Source organism: Ictalurus furcatus, chromosome 9, assembly GCF_023375685.1.
Source record: "Ictalurus furcatus strain D&B chromosome 9, Billie_1.0, whole genome shotgun sequence".
Taxonomy (NCBI): domain Eukaryota; kingdom Metazoa; phylum Chordata; class Actinopteri; order Siluriformes; family Ictaluridae; genus Ictalurus; species Ictalurus furcatus.
In genome coordinates, this window is record NC_071263.1 from 22201099 (window position 1) to 22229008 (window position 27910).

General features: G+C 34.1%; 1 protein-coding gene and 1 gene segment (V, D, J or C); both read right to left on the minus strand.

Moving 5' to 3' along the window:
- Positions 1-1890: 1890 nt before the first annotated feature.
- LOC128612589 (M1-specific T cell receptor beta chain-like) lies at positions 1891-27552 on the minus strand. The gene is made up of 10 exons (XM_053632893.1): positions 27017-27552; positions 21685-21744; positions 11074-11409; positions 10937-10960; positions 10681-10784; positions 9077-9179; positions 5704-6057; positions 4915-4926; positions 4690-4787; positions 1891-4372 (listed from the first exon to the last, which is right to left on the minus strand). Exons 1-10 carry the CDS (start codon positions 27249-27251, stop codon positions 4319-4321), a joined length of 1380 nt encoding a protein of 459 aa, XP_053488868.1. The 5' UTR covers positions 27252-27552; the 3' UTR covers positions 1891-4318.
- Positions 25509-26176, minus strand: LOC128612923 (T-cell receptor beta chain V region PHDS203-like). The segment is given in 2 exon segments: positions 25509-25878; positions 25994-26176. Coding segments are annotated over 2 exon segments (360 nt in total).
- Positions 27553-27910: the final 358 nt, after the last annotated feature.

A 27910-nucleotide genomic window follows, 5' to 3' on the forward strand; every position in this document is an offset into this window, starting at 1 on the left:
AAGCAAGCAAACAATAAAAAAAGAAATTCTGATTTGTTACAGAGATGAAAGTGTTTGTTTTTCTCACAGCTCATGTTTGTTCCAGTGTTGCTTTTTTCCAAGCTACTGATTTTCCCCTATATAATCATGTTAATCAGTCACATTCACATGATATTGTTTCTATGCAAAGCAATGAATACAAAATTACAAGCAACTTTTAACACAAAAAACTTTTTTTTTTTTTTTTTTTTTTAGAACTTTTAGAACTTTTTTTTATTACTTTAAGAACAAATAATGAAATAAAACCTGTATTTATTTATTTATTTATTTTTACTTTGTATTATTTTTGAGGTAACAACAAATTTAAAGCAAAGGTACTGTAATCTGAGAACATTTTATTGTGAAGAACATGTCCAGATCCCACAGTAGCACCTTATTCAGTGGCTTTCTATTTCAGAATTTTTTTGGTGAGTAAGACAGGTTTATGTGAATCTGGTGGAGTGCTTTGGACTATCATCTACCGAGATGATTCTGGAGACTGATTGTGAGTGAGTTCGATTTCCCACAGCATTCCAGTGTCAATTCGCATCATCACTCACATTCATCAATCACAATCACATTAAATTGTTGGTATTGGAACGGGAATTGTCTATTCTCAAAAAAGTGACAACATCGTGCTCTATATCCGGAATTAATTAATGGTCCAGTGAATCCAGCCAGTGAGTGTCAGTTTAAATCAAACAGACCTCATGAGCATAAAATTATTCTGGAGTCTGAAGGAGTGAGTCTATGTGTGTAGGCTAAATGTTGAGGCTGAGACATTCAACAGGAAGCAAACGAACAATAAAACTGAAATTTTGTAATAGATATGGAGTTGGTTTACTCACAGCTCACATTTTTCCAGTGTTAATGATGTTTTCTTTGCAATGTGATGAGTCACATTCTTCAATCACAATTACATAAAATGTTTTGTTATACAAAACACAGAATAAAAATTGGCATTGTCTATTCTTCAAACAATATCAAAATGTAAGAATCATTGTTTAGTACTTTACACACTCTTTTCCACGATAAACAAAACTTGGACAAAATCTGGCATATACATTTTTCTCTAAAATATCCTGATTTTCATGATTACTGTCCTAAGATGGATTCCAGAAACTCTGAAACAGAAAATAGTCTGAGAAATAATTTACATATGCAATTCTCAACATGGCACACATTGAGCAAACACAGGGTCCCACCCCATAGCCAGCAACAATGCATCTCTGCACTTAACCAGTGCTAATGTTCTGTATGTTGCACTACTCATCATGAGGTGTTTATGTGTTGATTCTGACAGTACAATGGCTATTGACTTCATGTAAACTTATAATGTTGTCTATACTACATTGTGCAAAGTCTATTTTCACATAATATTTACTATTCTGCATAGAAATAAAGACATGTGGTAGGTGCTTTGCTGTCAGAGATTCAAGACAAAGTAATGTGATGTTGGATAACAAAGACAACTACACGAAAAGCATCATGATTAATTTCAATCTGTAGAAATGGTCTGGCTGACTAAGTTTATATGCAACATTTACAGGAACTGTAAAAGCAAAAAAAAAGTGATCTGAGATCAACAAATGCGTATGTAATTCTGCAGCTGTGATGCAGGGTGAAGTAGCACAGGGTCCCACCCCATTACTACGTATCAGTCTGTTTCAGCACTGAGTCCTACATATGTAGTTACTACAACTGAAGCTGTATGTTCTGCTACATAAAATGATGCATTTGCATTTAACTCTTTTTATTCTGACAACAAACTGGCTTTCGACTACATGTAAGCTAATAACATGATTAGTTCCGCATTACTGAGAAATTTTACAACAGTATTTGAACTCATTTATTTTCATCGCCACAGGTTTAGAGCACATACAGGTCCATCAGGACCCAGAGGACCTGGTTCTTTCAAAAGGATCATCACTAAAGGTCTCCTGTGCCATAAGTGGTACTAATGACCCATATCTTTACTGGTACCGCTGGACTCCTGCAGAAGGGTTTACACTGGTATTCTACTCTATAAATGCTGGTTCAGTGAATCCATCCAGTGAAGGTCAGTTTAAATCTCATAGACCTGATAAGCTTCATATTGTTCTGGAGTCTGAAGGACTGAATGAGATCGGCTCTGCAGTGTGGTATTGTGCAGCCAGTCCCCACAGCATCCCAGTGTTATCTCAGAGCTGTACAAAAACCACAACTGTTCATTAGGACTACGACTACTGTCTGAGGCCACATGACCTTGATTGACAGGACCACAGCTATGTTTGTTCGTGTGCGCCCTTTATCACAGTAAAGAATCAGTCAGATTAGTCAAACATGTATGTTTTTATTTCATAGGGCTATATCTGGCATGTTTTGACTGAGATGACTATATATCCTTCTTTTGACTCAGAAATCAAAGAACAAAAACACCAATCTAGATATAACATGCAAACTTCATTTACATTTCAAAGCAATAATCATTTGATTAGTCTCTATTGCAGAGCAAAAATATTTGCTCTTGTGTTTCAAACTAGGCAGACTAAACATCTCGTAAGTGTTGACACGTGTGACACAAACAATGAGCAAACTCAAAATGTTGTACACACATTTCACAAATGAAAATGCTCTGCACCAGTTTCTGCACTGCAGGCTTTCTACTTTGCACAGCCCTGTGAGCTCTGAGGCTTTGTTTGCAACAGCAGGTGTTAGCTCTGTGGTGAAGAACTGGGTGGAACAAAAGCTTCATTCTGAGACTGCTCTTACCACATCCTCTCCTTTGTCTGCCGCTACATCTTTATCCCGCTCTCAGCAAGCAGCTACCACATCCTGCCCTCAGCCTTCACTGACATACTTTGACATCACATAGGCCTTGCATAGGGGTTGATCTTAAATTTTTGATAAGTGAATAAAAATAACAGTGCATGTACGAATGTAATGTTTTGACTTTAGTGGTGCTTTGTGGTATTGAGAAAATTGCCATTTGTATTATATTGTCACAAGGCAATTTCAGTTAAACTGGAAAAAAAAAGTGATTTTCCACATACACATGTGTTTTCCTGGCATTATAACATCTGATTTACATATTAACTACATTTCCATTAGTCATTCACCATACTGTGAATGTGCCAATCATACAGTATTAATAATTTTCATGTTAAACTGGAAAATTCAGATATGACCCATGGAACACACCTACACAGTTTCAAATCTGCAGATTTTCCACTGTAGAAATACAGAGTTTAGTAGATGTGCTGTTTCTGAGAAGCCATTATGCAGTGCAGCAAATATTTCTTTTATTGAAACATTCATTTACAGTATATGGGAGCAGTATAATATGGTAGAAAGAAAGTGTAGGCAGAACACAGCTTTAATCAGTATTGCTTTTGTTCTCTTCAAACTAAGAAACATGTTTTTAATAACAATTTACGTTAAGGGTTCCTTAATTAACATTGCTTACTGCATGAGAGGATATTAATAAACTGTAATGGTTATAAAAGTAACAAAGTAAGTAAACATATGTACAGTATCAATCAAGGTTTGTTAAATGCTAACTAAATACACTAGCACTGACTAACGTTTATTCAATCAATTACTTAAAAATAAGTCCATACAAATTAGCAAAAAATATTACAGTTCCTAAATGATAAACTACGTAAATACTGAAATATTGAGGCCTCAATTCTGAACTTTTACTTTTAAAGCCAATTATCAGCTGCAAACATGTGAAATAAGGTGTACATGTTCAACATTGTGGACTAAATTTTACTTTGAAGGTATAATGTATGAATATATATTGAATGTATAAACATTAGTTAATTCAGGTGTTGGTTATGCGGATTATTTGCATAAATATTAAAAGAATGAATACAATTGTTAATTACTTTGCTAATGTTACTTATGGGATATTAATGCGCAAGTTCATGGTTTGTTGTATAATAATAAATCTACTAAATGATGTCAGTAAAGGACTAAATGATATTGTTTGGTAAGAAATATACAGCAAATAATGAAAGGTTACATAGTACAGTTGTACAGAACATATTAGCGAGCAATTTATCCTCAGCTATAACAATGGCACTAATGCACTAAAATCACAATATAATTATATACGTACATCCATCCATCTATCCATCCATTTTCTATATCACTTATCCTACTGGGTCACAGGGAACCTGGAGCCTACATCAGGGAACACCGGGCACAAGGCGGGGTACACCCTGGATGAGGTATACTTATATACATTAGCTAATAATTCTCTAATTTGTGACAGTGCTTAACAGTTTTATTTATAGGCATATTTGCTGAATATTATTTAGCTGATCATAATGTCTCCGTTTTCTGTCATCAGTGTCTTCTCTTTTGTAGCCTGCAGGGAAAAATGCATCCATAAATAAATACCAAAATCAAACAAAGAAAACAAAGAAACAAAGAAAACTAAACAATTTGCTACAGTTGTTTTTTTTTTTTTCTCTTAAGGGTTATATTGCATTATGATACTTAATTAATTAATTTCTGAATTAATTAACATGAATGCATCTAATAAAAAGAAGCTCTCTGGTAGGTTATGTGTGCAGCCAACATAGCCAACTGTATATGCAGTATATGTATGTACTCCGTATAGAAGATTTAATTTAAAGACTACATAGTGTTTATGACTTGTGACTAGGTTATGTGTTGTTGTACCTTGCATTTCCACACCATAACGCTGACAAACACCGCATACAGCAGACTCTTGCTAAGAAACATCAAGTAGCCAAACTGCACTGTGTTATATACCCTCGCTAAAATCACAAATAGTCAAATATCAGTTTTATTAATAAAACAAATTGAGAATCAATGCTACTTTTCTCTTTACTGAACATTCATAATATAAACTCTGAAAATATCACGGATGTCCCATCAACTCACGTGGTATTTTGGCTGAAAAACAAACAAAGCAAAACAACTTAAATTAATGCATCTCATACTGGACCAAGTATTTTTAAAGAACCAGAAATATGGGTTCTCAACTCCGTGTTTGTGGTGCTACAGGCCTTCTATTTTCCCCTGGGCATGTTATTACTGCCTTAACACAACTGAATCAACACCACAAAAGTGGATGAGTTTAATACTTTTAGGGAAACAGAACATAACCTTACTGATTGGGATGCCATTTTTTTCTAACTGATATTACATTTTTAAATATGTATGTAAAGGTGAAAGATATTTCAAATGTAGGTCCTACATTTGTGTGTCCTACATTTACCTAAAAAAATCCCAGGAGGAAGAAATATATGTTCTCTCATCTTCTTTGATCGTATAACCGTGTTACACAATTTATAGATGATTAATTTAAATTATTCATTTAAAAAGTTAGAATGTACTTAATGTGAAGTTATGTGATTAGCATGGATGCTAGTTAATCACATCTTGTATATTTGCTAATTCTAATGCTACTTTTAACACTGCTTCTCATTTAAAATCAACATACAGACAATTGTCAGCAAAGAAACCTGGTAAAATAAAAAAAGAGCTGCATAAGATGCATTTTTGAATTATTACATTCCTTTTTTTATATTGAAAATTGATTTAAAAAATATTGTTGAATTTCTAAAAGTTACAAACGTAAAATGGCAGCCCAATCATGGAATCACCATGCATTTCTGAAATTGAGAACCACGATCTTGATGTCTCAGTGTTATTTTGTACAAATTGTACCTGGTGAAAATTTGATGTTGCTTTGTAACCTCAAGTAGTCATGTCCATTGTAGAAAGTAACGATGCATGTGAAATTGTTTTTGATGTTGGTCCATTCAATTTGATCGACTCTCAGTCTGCTGGACATGCTGTAAAGACTTGTGCTGGTAGCTTGTTGGGCCACATGGTCTGTCGCAACATTATTCTTTTTCTCCTTCCCATTCACTTGCCAAGTAATGCTAACATGATCAGGATAAAAATCTGTGGCTAAACACACCAAAGTTACTTTCTCCCGATTTTTCTGGGCATAGCAGAGCTCATCCGGAGAAGGTGGCAGCAACTTTACTGTTGGAGTGGTGATGGTCATGTTGGGCTCTTAGAGGAAAAGAATTTTAGGGAAAAATGTTATCATGAAAGTCATCAGCGACATTTTTTTTTAAAAGAAGTGTATTTATGAGATCATTTATAAAGATAAATATTGATTCACATAAAATGAGTTGTGATTGGCTTTAAACTGATTTTTATTGTTATACTGCCATTTTTCTTCATTATTTTATCATCACAAGTTTTTAATAAACCGAAGTAAACTGCATGAAGTGAAAGTGAATTCTTTTGTTTTTGCTATACATTGAAGACATTTGGGTTTGAGATCAACATAGGAATATAAGAAAATAGATCTGAATTTCAGCTTTTCTTTCCTGATATTCACATCAAGATGTGTTAAAATAACACAGAACATGTCACCTCTTGTTTGAACTCACCCATTTATTGAGTGATCAAAAATATTGGAACATGTGTTTCTTATATAATATAATATAAGACAGGTGTTTCTTGTTGCACAGGTGTGCCCTGTCAGATTGACTGTTTCAACAATAAATAGGTTTGAATGTTTATTCTTGGTTTAAGCCCTGGGTTTCATTTGTGAAGACTGCATTTATTGTTAATAAGGATAAGCCAACATGAAAATCAGAGAGCTGTCAATGGAAAAAGCAGGCCACATTGAAGCTGAGAAGGAAGGAAAATCGATCACTGCTCAAGCATTGGGCATAACCAATACAACAATTTGGATTGTCCTGAAAAGAAACCACTGGTGTACTAGCCAGATGTTGAACAGGTCGGCCAAGGAAAACAACAGCAGTTGATTACAGAACATTGTGAAACATCAGTCAAGCATGGTGGAGGTAATGTCATGGCTTGGACTTGCACGGCTGCTTCTGGAACAGGCTCACTAATCTTTATTGATGATATAACTCATGATGTTAGTAGCAGAATTATTTCAGAAGTCTACAAAAATATTCGTTCTGCCAATGTACAGAGAAATGCTTGGAATCTAATTTGGTGGATCAATTGTCATTGTCTTGCTTTATCATGCAGCAAGGCAGTGATCACATTGCCAACACAACAAAGACTTCATCAGGTGGTCAAAGAGGAAGGCTTTAGACTGGCCCAGTCAATCACCAGACCTTAACCCAGTTGAGCATGCATTTCACCTCATCCATGCATTTCAACCCCTCAAAACAAACTAGAACTGAAAAATGCTGCGATAAAAACCTGGAAAAGCAACACAAAAGAAGAATGCAACAATTTGGTGATGTCAGTGGGTCACCGGATAGATCCAGTTATTGCAAACAAGTGATATGCAACCAAATATTAAGTGCTATTTACTTTATTTTACTTTAAGACTGTGTTCCAATAATTTTGCTTACCTAAAAATTGGGTGGTCTGCCACCAAAGGTGCCATGTTCTAAGTTGTTTAACACATCTAGATACAAATATCAGGAAAAGAAAGCTGAAATTCTAATCTATCGTCTCATATTCATCTTTTGATGTCAAACCCAATTGTCTTCAGTGTATAGCGGAAACAAAATAATTGACCTTGCTGTATCCAATAATTTTCGGTATATGAATAGCAATAAATAACAATAATAGTTATGTATTAACATCTGTCATGTATTTCAGTATCATGGCACCTGACAGTATTAACAAAGACCATATGTATTTTGAAACGTATATTTGGAAACAGTCTTGGCTAACTCAAATTGTAGGCTATAAGGCTAAACATATAGGCTAAGTTTGAGACACTTGACATCAAAGCAACGTGTTAGTGGTATTGGCTTCAAATTGTCACTTAAAGAACCTAAGGTTTTGGTTAACCTACATTATGCACAAAAAGACAATGTAAATTATCTTTATTAATGCTTCATAAGTATTTTTAATTAACAGAATGAGTTACCAAGATATTATCACTATTAATGGCTATTCGCATATGACTCAGTTGTTAATGTAAAAACTTTTTCCTGATGGGCAAAGGATTAGTGTTATATATTAATTTATCATATTTGTAAGTAGTATACATATACTGTAATATACACATTGGTCATATACATACTATTATTACTTAAGTATTAATATTTTGCTTATTTGTGGATTTTAAGCAATATAGTAGTATTTAACTGTTTAACGGTTATAGTAGTATTATATGTTATTGAATACTTTTATATGCATATTTGGGTGGAGTACTGTAAGAAATCTTTTTTTTAAAAAGGTTATTTAAAACTATATTGACAATTACAAAATTCAGTGCTACATTAAAGAATTACTCTTAATTCTTGACTAGCTAAATTCTTAATCAATTAAGTTCATTTGTACTCTATGTAGAGCTTGTAAACTTATTTTGTAGGGCTTAAAGCGAGAGTTGTAATGAACTGCATCATCTAGTCACTTTGTAAAAGTCCATTGTGTATAGCGTATTCGTATAATGATCACTGAATTTTATAATAATAACAGCGCAGTAGTGAACTTAGCCAGGACTGTTAGCTTGGTCCCTGGTCCAAATTCCACTTTTGCATAACTAGTATACATTGATTTAACTCAACACAGAAATGTAATTTATAGCAATAAGTTTTTAATTGGGATTTTCCTATCTCATTTATTAAATGACCATTAAATCACTAAAGAACTCCATAATTGCAAAGTTAGCATGATTGTAAACAACATAAGGTGTATTTCTCAAACCATAAAATAACTGACTTTTAGCAGTGGATTTTAATTACATAGCTAGTATGTAACTAGCATCACTAGTTTTCCAATATAGATACAAAAACTGTGTGGCATGTTTGCCTGAATTGTACATGCTAAATATATAATTTAGATTTATGTGAGAGAATGTTATTGAAGAAGTCATTTAAATTCAGTCTTAAACCATGAAACTATTAAAAACAACAGCAACAACAACAACAACACACAGCAGAGGTTATTGAATAGCAGATCAAACTAACTTTATATACGATTACTATGACTATTTACTCTGTAAATACTTTTACTACCAGGGAATAGAAGAGGACAATGAAAAACACAATCATAACTATTTGAGGTTTTTAATCAACTTACTCACCTAAAACTGTTAGTCTCGTCCCAGGGCCAAATTTCAAGTCGGCGAAGCTGACACGCTGACACAAGGCCTGACATAAACTACACCAGCTTAAAGGCACTGATGGCTATCAGCATTTGAGGCCCCTCGTCTATTAGAGACTGGAAAAGACAGAGATTTCCTCTGTACAACCCAAGAGGGGCCTCTCATAACCTTCAGAATTGTACAGTATCTGCTAGGTCTGATTTGTACCAAATGTTTGTTGGGATCATTTTCATTTTTTTAAAATAAGGAATTGCATCCTCATTTATAGCATGATTTATAGCATGATCAGTCTGGGCTTTGTGGGGTTGCTATCTGGGAAGCGATTTGTTAGCGATTGCTACTGCGGCCTCTTACAAAAAGTCACATGGTCTTCAGATGTTAATAATCAAATAAAATTTACATGTGGATTTTAGCCATGTAATATGTTTCACACATTTTATGTGGACCTTTCACATGTGGTGCATGTGCTTTTAATTTTTTCAGATGTTTTTTTTTGTACATAATTCAGTTATTTTAATCTTTCATATATTGGACACAGGCTATCATGTTGCTGCCTCAGAGTTACTACAGAATTTTACATGTTCTCCTTGTGCACACGTGAGTTTTCTCCTACTATCTAAAAACATGCAGGTAAGTGGCTATGATAAATTACCCCTAGGTTGGAATGTGTGTGTGAATGGTGCCCTGCGATGTTCTGGAGTCTCAACTAGGCTGAATTCTCACTCTTTGCTCCCAGTGTTACCCAGATTCCCCAGTCAGAATCCACCATGACCCTGACCAGGATGCTTACTGAAGATAAACGATGAAGATGATGTACTGTAGAACACATGGTTTTATTTATCCCATGTGTTGACTTGAATTTACATGTGATTTCAGGACATAACATGTCGAAATGCACTTTCACATGTTTTTCAAATGTGATCACACATTACTCACATAATCGCATGTGAAAATCATACGATCACATGAAATGTATATGAAATGTATCTGAAATGTCTGTGTATAATGTTGCAAACATCCTTCAGCAATATGTTTCATGTCATTGACGTACATATGTTTTATTTTAATACCAAATTCCTCACTATAATGAAGCATTACAAGCAAGCTTGAATAATGTGTACAGTCATAAAACAATGGTTTATACATCAAGTGAAAGAACAAGTGCTGAGTAAAAATATTTATAATGAAAAATAGTAAAATATGTGTACATTTTGTTAAACCAAGCTGAAGAAAACAGAAGTAAAATCAACAAACTAGGGCAGAATTAGCAGAGCTTGAAAATAATCATGCTTTTAAATATAGCACTCATATCTGAACTAGCTGTTAGCATTCTGATATAAACTGTGCATCCTCCTCTGTCATGTGACCATATGGCAGCTCTCCATCATGCCCACACCAGTCTCATCACCTTTACTTCGACATAAAACCCTGTGCAACAGAAAAGTAGACTTTATATAAAATGATTGCTCTCAATTTAGTAACTGTAATAGTAATAGTAATAGTAACAGTGCATATCCTTAGTGTAACGTGTGGACAGTAACATAATAAAGGTAAATATGATAGTGGTGAAGGAGGCTCTTTACCTGTCTCCTAACGATGTACATGATGAATAAGCCGTATGCAATACTTTTGGCAACGAACATGCCATAGGCCAGCATAGTTGTTTTCACTGATCGAACATATGTTTCTACAGTCAGACAAAAGAGAGAAGAATTATTAAATTTTTCAAAAGCATTAAAAATAGTGCATGTATTTAAATAAAGAGGGATGTTTTATCTAAGATTTGATCAAGAAGACCCTATTATACACTATGCCATGTATTGCAATGGAGGATCTTACCGTAGTTATCCCCGTCGATCGTAACTTAATAAAACAACAACAAAGTTTTAAACACATTAGTATTAAGATACAACAACAACAACAACAACAACAACAACAATAATAATAATAATAATAATAATAATAATAATGCCTACGTTTTGGTCCTATTATAATGTCCTTATAATCCTTGTATTTCCCATCATAGAAGGTGACAATACAGGTGAATGTTTTGCCTCTAGTCCATTCCGTCTTGTAATTGATGTTCAGTCTGCTGCTGATGGTGTAGTACTTGTCAGAACCTTGGACGGCAGCTTCATCTGTACTAACATCAGTGGTACGATTTTCATCATCAACTGTCCAGTACACATTCACATGGTCAGGATAAAAACCTTTAGCCACACACACCAGTGTGACGTTTTCCTTTGTGCACACTTCGTTCTTTGAAACATTTAGCACGGTGACAGTTGGTGCTTGGATTGTAATATCTGGGTCTGAAAATACAAAGAATGGAACATTTGTAGTTGTCAGTGTTAAGGCTTATGTCATAGAACAGAATAATTACAAGGCAATTCCAGCGTTATTGATGTGACATTTGCACTCACATTGTCAAACAAAATGTCTCACAGCAAAGACAAGCTTAGGATCCATGAGGCAATTTGTATATGTTTTAATTTACCCTCTTGAGGACAACTTCAAACAAATCTTAAAAACTTATGTAGTGATTTAACTGTTTAAAATACAAAGCAGTTTGTCAGCATTATGGATGTGACATCAAACTGGTTTTGTGTGAGAATACACATTTTCTACAAACTGTGAATTTTAAATACAATTGCATAAAGCATAGTATGTATAACATGATAGATACTTGAAAAAAACACAAAAAGTATAGTTTTGAAAATATTTCTTGTTTTGGGAATACATCATCAAAAAAGGTGTCATGGATGTGACATGTTTGCTTTATGGATATGATGTGTCACACACTCTTTTCTGACTAAAGGAGCTTTTCTGATTGAATCCAGGACCTCCTTTATCCAGTAGTACAGAACACTCAGGTACAGTATATAAACAAAAATATTATACAAATGTACTGAATGTCACCCTCTATGTTTTTTTATTTTATTTTATTTTATTTATTTATTTATTTATTTATTTTTAAGTTAAGTGCTTTATGTCTTAGAAAGGTGACACATTTTTGGGCATTTAAGGTAATGTTTACTGCTCTGTGGTTGTAAAAACCTACATGCTTCAGTTCTTCCAGTTACTAGTCACAGCATTTTAAAACTTGCTTTTGTTTAAGTATCTAAATTTCCCCCTTTTTAATATATAATTACTGAGTATCCAAACATATTTGTCCAAAATAAGAAAAAAAAGCATTCATCTTTTTTTGTTTACCTTTTAGTTTAACTATACAGCAAAGACATCAATGTTGACCATACTGTCTGCAGTTTTAAGCAAAATTAATCTAATCTTTAGTTTATTATTTCACCCTAATTTTTTCCCCCACAATTATGTCTATGCCTTGGTCTATAATCATTTTCATATGTATAAGAAACCTTTGTTTGTCAAATATACATTACAGCACATTGAGACTCTTCTTTACATGTCCCAGCTTGTAAGGACTAGAGTGGGTTAAGGGCCTAACAGTGGTGCTGGTGCTTGAACCCACAATCTTTTGATTAGTAACCCAGAACCTCAACCATTGAGCCACAATATTTTTATACGAATATAACATTTATGATGTTGCAAACAAACATCCTCCTAAGATACATTTACGAGGCCAATAAGCAACTGTAACACTAATTAAATTAATTATATATATGTGCTTATAAATGATGAACAATTACATTGTTAAATTTAATTTAAATTGATTTTTAAAGAAAAATAACAACAGTACATATCTGAATAATCCTGCTCATAGTAAAAATATAGAGTCAGGTTCACAACAAGTTAAAATTTTAAATGGTACTCCATTCCAAGATTAATGTTGAATGTATTCTTTTCTCAGTATATCATGTGAATGGTATGCACCATGTCAAAGTTACCACATTATGTTTGCTGAAATGCAAAACTGTAAGGGATGAGTAGCATCAAATAGAAAAGGCAGTGAAAATGCATTGTTGCCCTAAACAATGCATTGCATGACCTAAGAATAACAACTTTACAAATTCCTAATAATGAATTACATTTTCTTTTTGCCACTTTTGATTTTTGGCACTTCTCTATCTACAGGTAACAGAATAAAAAAATACAAAAGCAGTTTCTTAGGTAATCCATAATATATCACTGAATAATGTTTACATTTATATGAAATTACTGTATGCATGGCACTAACAATGTCTTTTATTGAATTGCACTTTCTTGGATTATTCATCTGATGTTACAGTTGAACTCAACTGTCTCCTTGGCAGGAAAACCACAAGCCATTTTCTAAGAAACTACAATGATCTTGTATGTTTTACCAATGTACAAACTCTCTTAAGCAAGTCTTCTAGAATAATTGCCTCTAAGTATATTAAAGCAATTATTACAGACACTGACAAATAAAAATCAGTTCTCAGCTATTGTATGCATTATATACAAACAAACACAACATTTTACAGTGATTTTGTTATTGTAATATCTATTATTTTGAAGATTTTACTCGTGGTTAAGGTACTTACCAACTTCTCTGACATGACATAACTTTGTCTAAAAGCCATTACAATGCTTGAATAAAACGGATAAGCTTAATCTTACCGAGAACTGTGAGTTTGGTCCCCTGGCCAAAGTATGCAGGCTGGTTGTTCACACTGAATTTCAATAAGAGTAAAACAACCTGCAGCTCCTAGGCTTGAAAGAAGTCTATTTGATCCATCTACACTTCACTACACTAAATCCTTGGGTTCTTTTCAAATATTGTACTAAAAACAAATTTGTCTACCATGTACTTTTATCTGCTATAAAACAGAAGAAGATAGAAGATGCAGAATAATTGTAAAACTAAAAACATGTATTGGTAGATAATAACTTGACAGATCATTTAGAAAGCCCAGAGCCTCATTTAATTTAATTTTGAGTAAACACTATGAATCTAGAAACCTAAAGCAGCTAGTATCCCTCCACAGCAACGCTTTTATCTACATACTACTGTATAACACTGTATGTTTACTCATAAAATGTCCAGTTCCAACATATTCGTTACTCACAGAATGCTGTAATAGTTAGTTTGAAGGTAATAGCAGAAAAACTAATGCTGAAAGGTACTGTTTTTTAAAAAGAGTAGTGAATTTCTCACCTATCACTGTGAGTTTGGTGCCACTGCCAAAGTATGCTGGGTTGTTGTAGTTCACACTGATATCATGCTATAGAGAAAACCTGCACTACTCTCATGATCTGCTACACACCAACAATGTGTAGCAGACCAACAATTTTGAAGGGCAATTAATGTGATGGTTAATTTAAATTTAAACTACTCTACGTCAGGCAGTGCATTTTATAAGAGAGGCAAAACTGTTTGCACTGGAGCTGCGATAGACTGTACTGCATCACAACATGTCATTTAAGATTTATAGATTTATCACTTGGAATTACAAACCAATATCAAATAGTTATACAGTCCATTACAGATCACCAGAATAGTTAGTGTGTTAAATAGTGATTGGTATTAGTAGCATGATATTTCTTACCAAGGACTGTTAACTTGGTCCCTCCACCAAAGTAAGCTTGAAGGCTCCCAGAGGCACAGCATACACTAATATCTCAATAATGGAGTCAACCAGGTATCATGCTACAAACAGTCCATGCAAACTACTATTTGCCTATAGTTTAATTATTTTAGTGCATCATCATGCCATTGGCATGTCTACAATGTCTATTTTAGCAAATTTACATCTACTGTATCCAAACAGAGACCAGAATGCATTTATTATTATGTATTAGCTAAATATATATAAATCTATACATATTGCATTAAAATCTAAGTCAAATAAATAATCCCTTTCAAGAAACCTCAGAAATGTTTAAAACATTGAATCAAACTTTCTCACCTATTACTGTGAGTTTAGTTCCACTGCCAAAGTATGCTGGATTGTAGCCTGTCACACTGACACTAAGCTACTGAAAAACCCACACTCTTTGGGCAAAATGAAAATAGCCCTGCTATTACACAATGGCACAATTCTTAGGGGCTTATAATGAAATATTAATTTCTTTAGATGTATTTTTCCTTACCTAAAACGGTGAGTTTGGTGCCTGCTCCAAAATATGCTGGCAAACCGGAGCACAGAGTCTCAAGGCTGTATCTTTAACATCTACACTTAGCTTAGCATGTTACAGTATTGGTTTATTTATTTATTTATTTATTTATTTTGAACAAAATCTGACATTTACATCAAACAAGCCATGTACTTCTTCCACACTTAAAACTGTATCAACTCAGGTTATTTATAGAAAGATTTGATATTTCTTACCAAGAATGGTAAGTTGACATTACACTGCCTAAGAACAATTACAATGCCTGAATAAAACAGATAAGCTTACCAAGAACTGTGAGTTTGGTCCCCTGGCCGAAGTATGCAGGCTGAGTGTTCACACTGAACAGCAGTAAGATGAAAACTGCAGCATTTTGGCTTGAATGGTTTCTAACATGGAACTATTTACACTGCACTTTTAATTGCAAATTTTCTACAGAACCCTTACTATAATGTTTCTCATGTCTGTGGCATGCTATCTGAATCTGCTAAGAAGAGCAAACCCTTTTATAATTATGATTTTAGTTCATCTAAGAAGAACTGTTTACATTGCTTTAAAATGTAGGCCTTTGAATAAAATGAAACATTAACCAAGCGAAAAAAAAAATCCTTTCTCACCTATAACTGTGAGTTTAGTTCCACTGCCAAAGTATGCAGGATCTGTAGTCGTCACGCTGACACTGAGCTACTGAAAAACCTCTACTCTTTTTGCGCAAAACGAACGTGAACCTCAATGTAGCTCTGCTGTTATATAATTGCAACATTTCTATGCTCTTAAGAAGATATACAATATAGATATGATTTTTTTTCTTACCTAAAACAGTGAGTTTGGTGCCTGCTCCAAAATATGCTTGCGCAGCAGAGCACAGAGTTTCAAAGCTGTATCTTTAATGTCTATGCTTCAGCTTAGAGAATTACTCACTACTGTATTTTTCAGTGTTATTTACAATATCAGAGATTTACATTAAAACAAGCACAATGTAAGCAGATTTAGTTTAGAGAATCTATAGAGCAAATTCATATTTCTTACCAAGAACAGTTAGTTTGGTCCCTTCACCAAAGTAAGCTGGATTGTTTCCATAAGCACAACATGAACACTTATGAAAGAAACGACTTGAACTGCATGCGCTTTACTGTAGAACAAACTAGCCTGCTGGTTTATTTTTTAACATAACCCTTCAGGATTTGCTTGGTTTTCACACAATGCATTAAAGGTCTCCAAAACACAGTGTTTATAATATAAACAGTTGATTGCTATTGATTAGTAATATGATATTTCTTACCAAGAACTGTTAACTTGGTCCCTCCACCAAAGTAAGCTTCACGGCCCCCAGAGGCACAGTGTACAAACTCACTAATGAAATCATCTATTCATTATGTCCTATATGGTTTGTACAGTCTTTCACTTGGCTAATACTTGATTGTCTTATGTGCATCACATGTACTGTATATCATGCACAGATTATCTATGACCTGAATGTCATGTCTATGGCATGTCTATGTAGTCTTTAAGGAGGCCAGAAGTTCTTTATAATTTTTTCCCCACAGCAAATCGGATAAGATCTGTTCAAATTATTTTAATGCTTTTTTTTAAAGAAACAAAACTAAACATTAATCGTGGTTTTTAAAACAGTTGATGAAACTTTCTCACCTCTTACTGTAAGCTTAGTTCCACTTCCAAAGTAAGCAGGATAGTTGCCTGTCACACTGATACTAAGCTACTGAAAAACTCACTAAGTACTGAATATTTTTCTATGCCCTAAAAGGATTACCAACTGTACATCCTTCCTTCTTTTCAAATGCTAATGATATGAAAGAGTAATTGCAATAGACTACTAACATGATATTTCTTACCAAGAACTGTTAACTTGGTTCCTCCACCGAAGTAAGCTGGATTGGCCCCAGAGGCACAGCATACAAGCTCACTAATGAAATCACCCAACCATCATGTGCCAAATAATCTATGCAAGTTATTGTTTCCCTATTGCTTACTTATTTCTGTGCATCACATGTACATCATGAACATAAGATGCACAAGTTAGACTTTCATGACACTCAGATACTGAAAAACTCCCTAAAGAATGAATATTTTTCTATGCCCTGAAAAAAGGATTAGCAACTGTATTTCCTTCCTTCTTTCACAGATACACAAAGCTATATGCTGATAAAATTAACGAGTGATTGCAATTGATTAGTAACAAGATATTTCTTACCAAGAACTGTTAACTTGGTCCCTCCACCAAAGTAAGCTGGATTGAATCCAGAGGCACAGCATACAAGCTCACTAATGAAATCACCCAACCATCATGTGCCAAATAGTCTATGCAAGCTATTGTTTCCCTATTGCTTACTTATTTTTGTGCATCACATGTACATCATGAACATAAGATGCACAAGTTAGACTTTCATGACACTCAGATACTGAAAAACTCCCTAAAGAATGAATATTTTTCTATGCCCTAAAAAAAGGATTAGCAACTGTATTTCCTTCCTTCTTTCACAGATACACAAAGCTATATGCTGATAAAATGAACGAGTAATTGCAATTGATTAGTAACAAGATATTTCTTACCAAGAACTGTTAACTTGGTCCCTCCACCAAAGTAAGCTTGACTGGCACCGCCAGAGGCACAGCGTACACACTTACTAATGAAATCACCCAACCATCATATGCCAAATAGGCCATACCATCCATTATCTGCCTATTGCTTAATAATTTTTGTGCAGCACATATGCACTTCATTTTTATGGCAAGTTTATCAAATTTATAAAGAAAGTCCTCCTCAGAATAGCATTTTACTTATAGACTACTCTTTTACTAAACATAATAAATAGTCTCAATGAAATTTAAAAATATATATAATTAAGCTTTCTCACCTCTGACTGTCAGTTTAGTTCCACTGCCAAAGTAAGCAGGATAGGTGCCTGTCACACTGACACTCAGCTACTGAAAAACTCTCTAAGGACTGTATATAGTTCTATGCCCTAAAAAAGGATTACCAACTGTATATCCTTCCTTCTTTTCACAGATCTGCAAAGTTAAAATTTTGATCAAATTAATGAGTAATTGCAATTGATTAGTAACATGACATTACTTACCAAGAACTGTTAACTTGGTTCCTCCACCAAAGTAAGCTTGCTCACCACCAGTGTCACAGTGTACAAACTCACTAATGAAATCACCCAACCATGTGCTAAATAATCCATACTATCCATCATCTGCCTATTGCTTAATTCTTTTTGTGCAGCGCATATATATCATTTGTATAATTTTATAGCAAGTCTATCAAATCTGTAAAGTAGCTCGCTCCTCAGAATAGCATTTTAATTAAAGATTTAAAAAATGCAGTTCAAGTGAGCAACCTCTTTCAGGAAAGATAATAAATAGTCTCAATGAAATTTAATCCTTTATATATAGCATACTTGAATAAATATATATATATATATATAATTAAGCTTTCTCACCTCTGACAGTCAATTTAGTTCCACTGCCAAAGTAAGCAGGATAGGTGCTTGTCACACTGACACTCAGCTACTGAAAAACTCTCTAAGGACTGAATATTTTACTATGTCCTAAGAAGGATTGCCAACTGTACATCCTTCCTTCTTTTCACAGATCCACAAAGCTATACAATGAATATTAAAGAGTAAATGAAATTGATTAGTACCATGATATTTCTTACCAAGAACTGTTAACTTGGTTCCTCCACCGAAGTAAGCTTGACTGGTCTGAGTGTCACAGCATACAAACTCACTAACGAAATCACCCAACCATCACATACCAAATAATCCATGCTATCCATCATCTGCTTATTGCTTAATTATTTTTGTGCATCACATATACATCATGTGTATATTTTTTTTATAGAAAGTTTATCAAATCTATAAAGAAGATCTCTCCTCAGAACACCATTTCAGTGATTAATTATAGATTTCTAAAAATGCAGCTCAAATGAACACACCTTTCAAGACGCATAATAAATAGTCTCAATTAAATTTTCTCTTTTATATATATATCATACTTGAAATATAATTAAGCTTTCTCACCTCTTACTGTCAGTTTAGTTCCACTGCCAAAGTAAGCAGGATAGGTGTTTGTCACACTGACACTCAGCCACTGAAAAACTCCCTAAGGACTGAATATTTTCTATGCCCTAAAAAGGATTACCAACTGTACATCCATTCTTCTTTTCACAGATCCACAAAACTATATATTCATAAAATTAATGAGTAATTGCAATAACATATTTCTTACCAAGAACTGTTAACTTGGTTCCTCCACCAAAGTAAGCTTGACCGGTCCCAGAGGCACAGCATACAAGCTCACTAATGAAATCACCCAACCATGTGCCAAATAGTCCATCATCTGCCTACTGCTTAGTTATTTTTGTGCCACACATATGTACATGTGTACATATTTATAGCAAGCTTATCAAATCTATAAAGAAGCTCTCTCCTGAGAATAGCATTTCATTTATAGAGTTCTCAACATACAGCTCAACTGAACAACCTCTTTCAAGAAACATAATAAGGAGTCTCAATGACATTTAATCATTTATATATCATACTTTTTAAAAAAGTTTTCTCACCTCTGACTGTCAGTTTAGTTCCACTGCCAAAGTAGGCAGGATCGTAGTTATCACACTGACACTAAGCTACTGAAAAACTTCCACTTACCTCTATAGTGCTATAAATTTTACTGTAATATTATTATACACTGTACCAAATAGATATGTGATATTGTAGCAGAATTTTAACATAATTAATTGCATTTTTCTTTAATTAATTAAAGAAAAGACTTAATGTTTCCAACACAAAACCCCTTTATAATTTTGAATCTAAGAAGATTTTGTTCAGACTTGCTTTAAGTCTTCTAATGAACCGTAATCATTTTTAAAAAGTAAGTTTAATCAAATTTTCTCACCTCTTACTGTGAGTTTAGTTCCACTGCCAAAGAATGCAGGATTGTAGTTTGTCACATTGACATTAAGCTACTGAAAAACCTCCACTCTGTGCAAAATGAATGTGACCCTCAATGTAGCCTTGCTGTTATACAATAAACACACAATATAGACTTTTTATTGGATTTTTTTCTTACCTAAAACGGTGAGTTTGGTGCCTGCTCCAAAATAGGCTTCTGAATATGAGCACATAGTTTCAGGGCTGTATCTTAAATGTCTACACCTTATCTAAGAAAATTACTGGCTGCTTTGCTTTTCTTTATTTTTTAATTTGTTCAGCGCATTTATAGAGTAAGTTGATATTTCTTACTAACCATTCACCACAGTAATCTGGATTTCTATGTCATAAAAATAACTTAAATACAGAGTCTCTACTGTCTGCTGGCTTGCTTGGTTTTGATCATGATTGGATCTACCTGATTTCCTTAAAGAGCTTGTATACACCTGCTCTTTCCTACAGTAAGAATTGCTAGAAACATTTCAAACAAAATATAAGCAATACTTACCAAGAACAGTCAATTTTGTGCCGCTGCCGAAATAGGCCTCATAATTGGCACAGCATTTTGTTGTCATATCAAAAAGTGTATCTAGATTCATGCTCTAATGACTATTTATATAATAACAGCTATATAAATAAAGTATATAAAACTTTTATATTGCTCTTTGCTTAGTAGATTTTTAGCATTTTTTCAGTCACATAATTTCCAGTAAAAGCACATTCTTACCTAAAACTGTCACTTTTGTTCCATCTCCAAAGTATACTGGATCATTGAAGTTCACAGTCTGATTGCATTAACAAATTTCCCAGATCTCTCTAATGCTAATTGTGTCAACTTGACACAATCAAATGTTTCATATATAGTAGCCGTGACTAATTAAAACATTGACTTGATAAAACCGGACTTCTATGATTTTAAGAGCAAAACTTTCTTACCTAAAACTGTGAGTTTTGTTCCATCTCCAAAGTATGCTTGATCACGGTTATCACGGTATGATTGTGTGAACAAATTTTTCTGATCTCTCTAATGCCAATTGCCTGTATTTTTGTCTTAACTCTCTAGTTATTCTAGGATGCTGCTGGTCAAGTGAACAAGTAATCTAGATATAGAAAATTGGACAGGAACCTCTTTCACGTAAAGAAACTGCAAGCATTAAGCCAAAGCAACGTTTTTCTAGAATGCCTAATGGATGAACACTTCAGATTTCCAATTAGCAATGCAATTTTACAATATCATATTGGTGATAATTACAAGATCAAAACATTCTTACCTAAAACGGTTAATTTTGTTCCATCTCCAAAGTATGCTTGATAACCGCTGTCACAGTATGATTGTGTGAACAAATTTCCCAGCTCTCTCTAATGCTAATACTGTGAACCTAGCATGACAAAGTTTCTCATACATTTGCATTGTATCTGAGGGTTTATAATGTCTTGAGTGCTCCAATGGCTGCGTGAAATAGCAGTTCAGATGTAGAATCATTTATTTAATTCCTAACATCCCGAATACTTCAGAATTTAATTACCAGTCAAATAAATTGAACATTGATTGAAATTTCAAGAACAAAACTTTCTTACCTAAAACAGTGAGTTTTGTTCCAGCTCCAAAGTATGCTGGATTGGCATTGGCACAGTACACTTGTGCAAACAGTTTTCTGAGAGCTTTCTAATGCTAATTTTTCCTCAGCTCTCCAAATTTATATCCCTACATAATTTCTCCTGGGTGCTGCTATGGCTAAGTGAAATGGTACATTAAATAAAGAACATTACTAACTTGGATATGAGTCATTGGCACTTCAAGAAACAATCTGCACCCATTAAGTCAAAGCAAAGTTATTTTCTTCACTACCTTATGCATGACCACTTAATGAATTTCCATTAAATAAACATTAATGACAATTGCAAGGCCAAAACTTTCTTACCTAAAACTGTAAGTTTTGTTCCAGCTCCAAAGTATGCTTGATAGGCGTTGGCACAGTACACTTGTGCAAACAATTTTCTTAGATCTATCTAATGGTAGTTTTAATAACCTGGTGTAATTGGATTTATAAACCTGCTTAGGGTGGATATGGCTCAATAAAAACGCATTTTAGATTTACAAATCCATAAACATAGACCTAAACTATCTAGTCACAAGCTACATGTTAAATTTTGAATCTGGTGGACTTACCTAAAACTGTTAGTTTTGTTCCATCTCCAAAATATGCTTGAGAGCCAGTGTCACATTGTAAAGCAGTGGTTCAAAATATGCATCAAGTCCTCGTAGTATTCCATAATAAAAGGTAAAAACACAAACAATACATATCCAGAATGGTTTCCAAGCACTTTGGTGCAAAGTTTTAAGTGATGTGTCATTAGAAAAAATTATGAAGAGCTGAGATGCAACAGTGTGCATTTCCATGATGGTAAAAATAAAATAAAATAATATATATATATATATATATATATATATATATATATATATTTTTTTTTTTAAAGGAGTGCTTCAAAATATGCATCAGGTCCTCATAGTATTCCATAATAAAAGAAAAAAAAAAACCTAATTATTTCCACTTTAAAAGTACTTTGGTGCAAAGTTTAAAGTGATGTTTTTGAACAAAAACGATGAAGAACTGAGATGCAACAGTATGCATTTCCATGATGTAAAAAAAAAATAATAATAAAATCATCAATAATGAATAGAAAAAGAAAACTGCACATTAAAAAGGATATGTAAAGTCTGCAATTTTAAACTGATGTGAAATGAACCACACGTCCCTGTTCTCGGATCTATTGACACTAACAATAAATGCAGGGAGGTTTTTGTACGGCGGCTCTATGGAAATGTATCATTGTGGCCCCCTGTCCCCACGGTGTTAAAGCATTGAACAAAAACAAAATTTTGTATTCTGCCTCTCACCCGTACCCCTCCCACACCCCACTTTATCTTTATTTCTCATCGAACACTTTGCACACTATTATAATTTTGTCAGGTGTTTTAGCAGGCAGCGTAAGCTAAACTGAATGTTGCTATTTCTGTGAATACCAAGAAATCGAGCAGGTGCATCGTATTAAAAAAAAAATCTTCCTGTGTCATAACCTCCACCCACATCCTTATGTAACTGTATCAAAGTATGACAGGATCTGCTGCCTTTGCTGTAACTATACCAGGAGATGGAGACACAGAAGTGTTACTTTACAAACATTCATTTATTTACTGATGCTGAAAAAGCCTTGAAATACAGATGATGTACTCTGTGTGAGAAAATTAGATTTTGCAGCATAAAAACATGGAACTAAAATGCTAAAATGGACATATTTGGGATTTTGTCATTAACATGCATGCCATGCATATTTGCCAGGCTGGGACAAACTATAATAGTGCAATATTTAAATATTCTGTGTTGCTTTAAGAACACAGAATATATAGTCTTGCCTTGTTAATGCCCTCCTTTCTGTCCCATAGGGTTCTATAAAAGTATCAGTTAGGGTTTGCAAAAAAACTGATTTGTGTCTCAGTTAAGCAAAATCAGGGACTTAAGTTTTATGCATGGAATGTTCCTCATATTCTGAGTTATTCAAATCTCTTGTGTTTAGATTACAAATCCAAAATTTCCAGATTTTTCATGAGTAGAGATGTCTGAGATGGGGATTTTCTGTAGTGTCAAGGCTGCCTCTTTTAAACACAAGTAGCTGCCTCTGTAAACACTGACATATTGTATAAACTTAAAACTCCACCTTAATTAACCAACTAACCAAGACAATGCTTTATATTAAGCTTACCTTAACTGACTTGATTTACCACATTTGATAACAAGAACAAGCTATAAACTTCAGCATTAATGCAGCATAAGTAACATTTACATTGTAACACTTGTATTGATGTGTCACGTCAATTCCACAAACAATGTTGCTTCCCAGACCAAGAAAACACAGTTCATCCTACAAACATGGCCACCAACTACAACTCCCAGAGCACAGATGAGCCAACAAGCATGACCACCAACTACAACTCCCAGACCCCAGATCAGACTATAAACATGGCCACCAACTACAACTCTCAGACCACAGTTCAGCCTACAAACATGGCCACCAACTACAACTCCCAGACCACAGATCAGCCTACAAACATGGCCACCAACTACAACTCTCAGACCACAGATCAGACTACAAACATGGCCACCAACTACAACTCCCAGACCACAGATCAGCCTACAAACATGGCTGTCGAGGACTACATCACCCAACAGCCATCACAAACACTCTCATGTTCACATTCACCTTCATTCGGATTGTCCACACCTAGACTTAATGACTACGTTTACATGCACATCACTTTTCCAATATTAATCTGAGTTAGGCAGTATTCTAAATAGTACTGAGTGAAATTTGTTGCATGCAAACACCTTATTCTGAAAATCCACTGAAAGAAGACATATGCGCATGCTCAGTCCGCAAGAAATTTTGGGTGCTAACTGTAGGTTAGGTATTTCATAATGGCAGCGCAGGTATACTTATAACAACCATGTATACAGGGATATTTGGATGCCTGTATGCATGTAAACATTGTATACGGAATATGGCTCCAACTCAAATATAGACCTTAAATGGAATTTGATGTGCACTTCATTTGCACGATCACTGCCACACTTTATAAGGACTCACTTTTTGCTAATTTTTGTGGACTTATTTTTAGTCATGGATAAATCATGATATTAATTAACAGAACAAGTTAACAAGATGTTACTACTTAACTATTATGATTATTAATGTTAATTTATACTGTATATCACTCAGTTGGCTGTTAATGAATATATGCTTCATTATTTTCTGATGAGCCAATGATGGGATTAGTGCACATATTATTATCCCATCCAGTATAAAAACATTTATTTTTGTATTATAATGTGTTAAGAATGGTGTTTTTACTCTAAGTGTACCCCATGTGTACTTTATATAACACTGTAACAGTGTAAGCAACAGCAATATTGTAATTTCAAAGATCTAAATATATCACAAATAAAATATTTAAATCTTTTGATTAAATAGTCTTTAATTTGCTAATACTATAATAAGTTTAGAACATGTGATTCAGATGGCTCATGTATTTCTTTGCTGTATTTTACTGTAAATCTTGCTTATTTCCTCATTTCATCCTGCAGAGGTCAGCATATGATCGATAATCCACTTCATGGCACTGTAATTACATCATCTCTCTCATAATAACCACATAGACATCTTTAGAGTAACCGCAGTTAGGAACTTCATAGATGTTAGACATGAACACCTGATTTAATTACTTATGTAGATTATATTTCTGGTAATTACAGGATATTTATTTCTTCCAGACTGTGCTGTAAGGGAAAGAAGGAAAATGAATGTAGAAAATAAGCAGATTTAATGATGTCCCTCAGCTGCATGCTTTGACTCTTCAGTGACGTGAATGCTGAGGTTATTGCTCATTTGTGTAGCTCAGCTAAAACACTGTGCTACTCGATGCACAGAAGTACACAGCTGAATCATTCGCTTCTAGTGCCTTGAGCTGCAGGGTCGAGTGTTTCACCTCAGTACGGATCATAGAGTATTTGCTCTCATTGTATGGTTCAACTGTTTGAGCCATATCTTTCCCAAAAGACATAGTGATCATGTCCATTTCACCCAAACTTCTCTGTCTGTACCAGTACATGCAGTAATGAGAGGTGTCATCATGCTGACATACAATTTCCACTGATTCACCACCTTTCTTGATAAGTAAAGTTGGATTTTGAATAATGCTTACTCCATGTAAAGATTCTGTAAGAGAAAGAATACAATTTCTTGCTTAAAATGTCCTGTCACATCCACTCAAATCATTTACTTCATTTAATACAGATCTAGTAACCTGTTTATTAATTCACAAATATCATACTCGTAATGATAAGCAAGGCAAACCCGACATACTCCAGACCCATGATATGCAGAAGCAAACTAATAACCTGGCTGTTTCTTTACTTCACTGTCATTTTATCAGTTTTCATCAGCAACAGGAAATGACATCACTAAGCTGTTGAAAACAACCAGTAGCCTAAGATCTTCATTCATTATCAGTCAGAATTTTTTCTCTACCATATATATAAAGTATATACTATATACTGTATATACTGTATATAATGTATATACTATGTGTAAGAGGGTATGCTGTTTTAAATGCAAAAGCAAATTGCAATTTGATAAAAATGTTATTGTGATTTTTTGCTATTGTTGATTGTGTTACTGTTTATTGCTCAATAAAATAAATAATTTGATAAAAAAATATAAATATTCAGAAAGTAATGTGAGCTTTACAGGATTTTTTTTTTATAAGAGATTTTGCACCACACACACACACACACACACACACACACACACACCATATTCACTGTGACCACACAAAGATATAATCACTGTCCACTTTATTAGGAACACCTACACCCGCTCATTCATGCAATCTTCCAAGCAGCCAATCATGCAGCTGCAACACAATGCATAAAATCATTGATATGGTGTTGTTTTTATACAACAAATATTGATTTACAAATAGATAAGTTACAAAAAAGGGAATAAGGATGACAGAAATGAATTTCAATGAAGCCCAAACGTACACCATGTCTTTTCGGGGGCTCTGTAATAACTACATACTGTACAATTTGTAAAAAAAACCAAAAACAAATAATCTGACAATTCTGGGACTCGGAAGTTGAGACCGGAGTAGTTAGAGGCATGACATTTAGATGTGACATAGAGTTCTCAATGAAAATATCTTTACAAATTCAAAAGTGATTCAGAAAAAATCTATAAATTGATCCAGTGCATTTTGCCATGTTGTATAAACTAAATCAGAGGAATCATAAAAATCACGCGAGGCTTTTTGTAAGACTGAGTCCAACTTTTGCTTTACTGTGTCAGGCAGCACAGTAATAAATGCCATTGTCCTGCAGAGTCAGGTCTGAAATGTGCAAGCTGAACTTATTCTCAGCTTGGACTATGGCAACTTTCATTTTCTTTGTGGCCTGTTCATACTCCATCATAAGGAACTGTACAGGTGCGCCATAATACGCTTGCCTGTACCATTGCATAGTGTAGATGCTCATTCTGAACCTTGCATCTATAGTGCAGTGAAAGGACATGGCACTCCCAGCAATAGCCATCACTGAGGATTGTTCCTGGAGCACTTGTAAAGTCTCACCTGTATACAAAAAAAGTGTGAACTTTATTTAACAGTGAAAAAATAAGTCCTTACATACAGTATATTTTAATAATCTGGGCACAGCTTGAAATACAAATCATATTATTAGTCTATAATTGCAGATTTCAATTCTGTTCTCCAATTAAGCAGTGTAAAAAAAAAAAAGATTAAAAAAAATAATAAAATACGCACAAGTGTGCAGAAGCAGCAACACCAGCATGCCCATTGAAAACATTTTCATCAGGTCTTCACTCCTTTTCTCTGAATGTCCTTTTAAACACAAACAGAAACAAGAAGTAAAGTCACAGACTCAGGCACTGCATGGATGCAGAGGAGGTGGCTTACACATGATACTGATCTGACTCTGTGCTCATGCTTCATTGTGAAGGAATCTTCATTTCGGGCTATTTATGTTGTGCATTCAACTATAAAATCTGGGTCTTAATAACCTGATAAAGCCATTTATTAGGGTGAATGGACTAAGGTAGAGAATGTGGCAATGGCCATCTTTAGTGCACTGGTCAGTGAATTAATTATCTTTAATTATCTTAGTATACATGGATTAGATGTTTATCTGTTTTTGTTTGTTTGTTTAAACATTATTATTTGAGTACACCATTA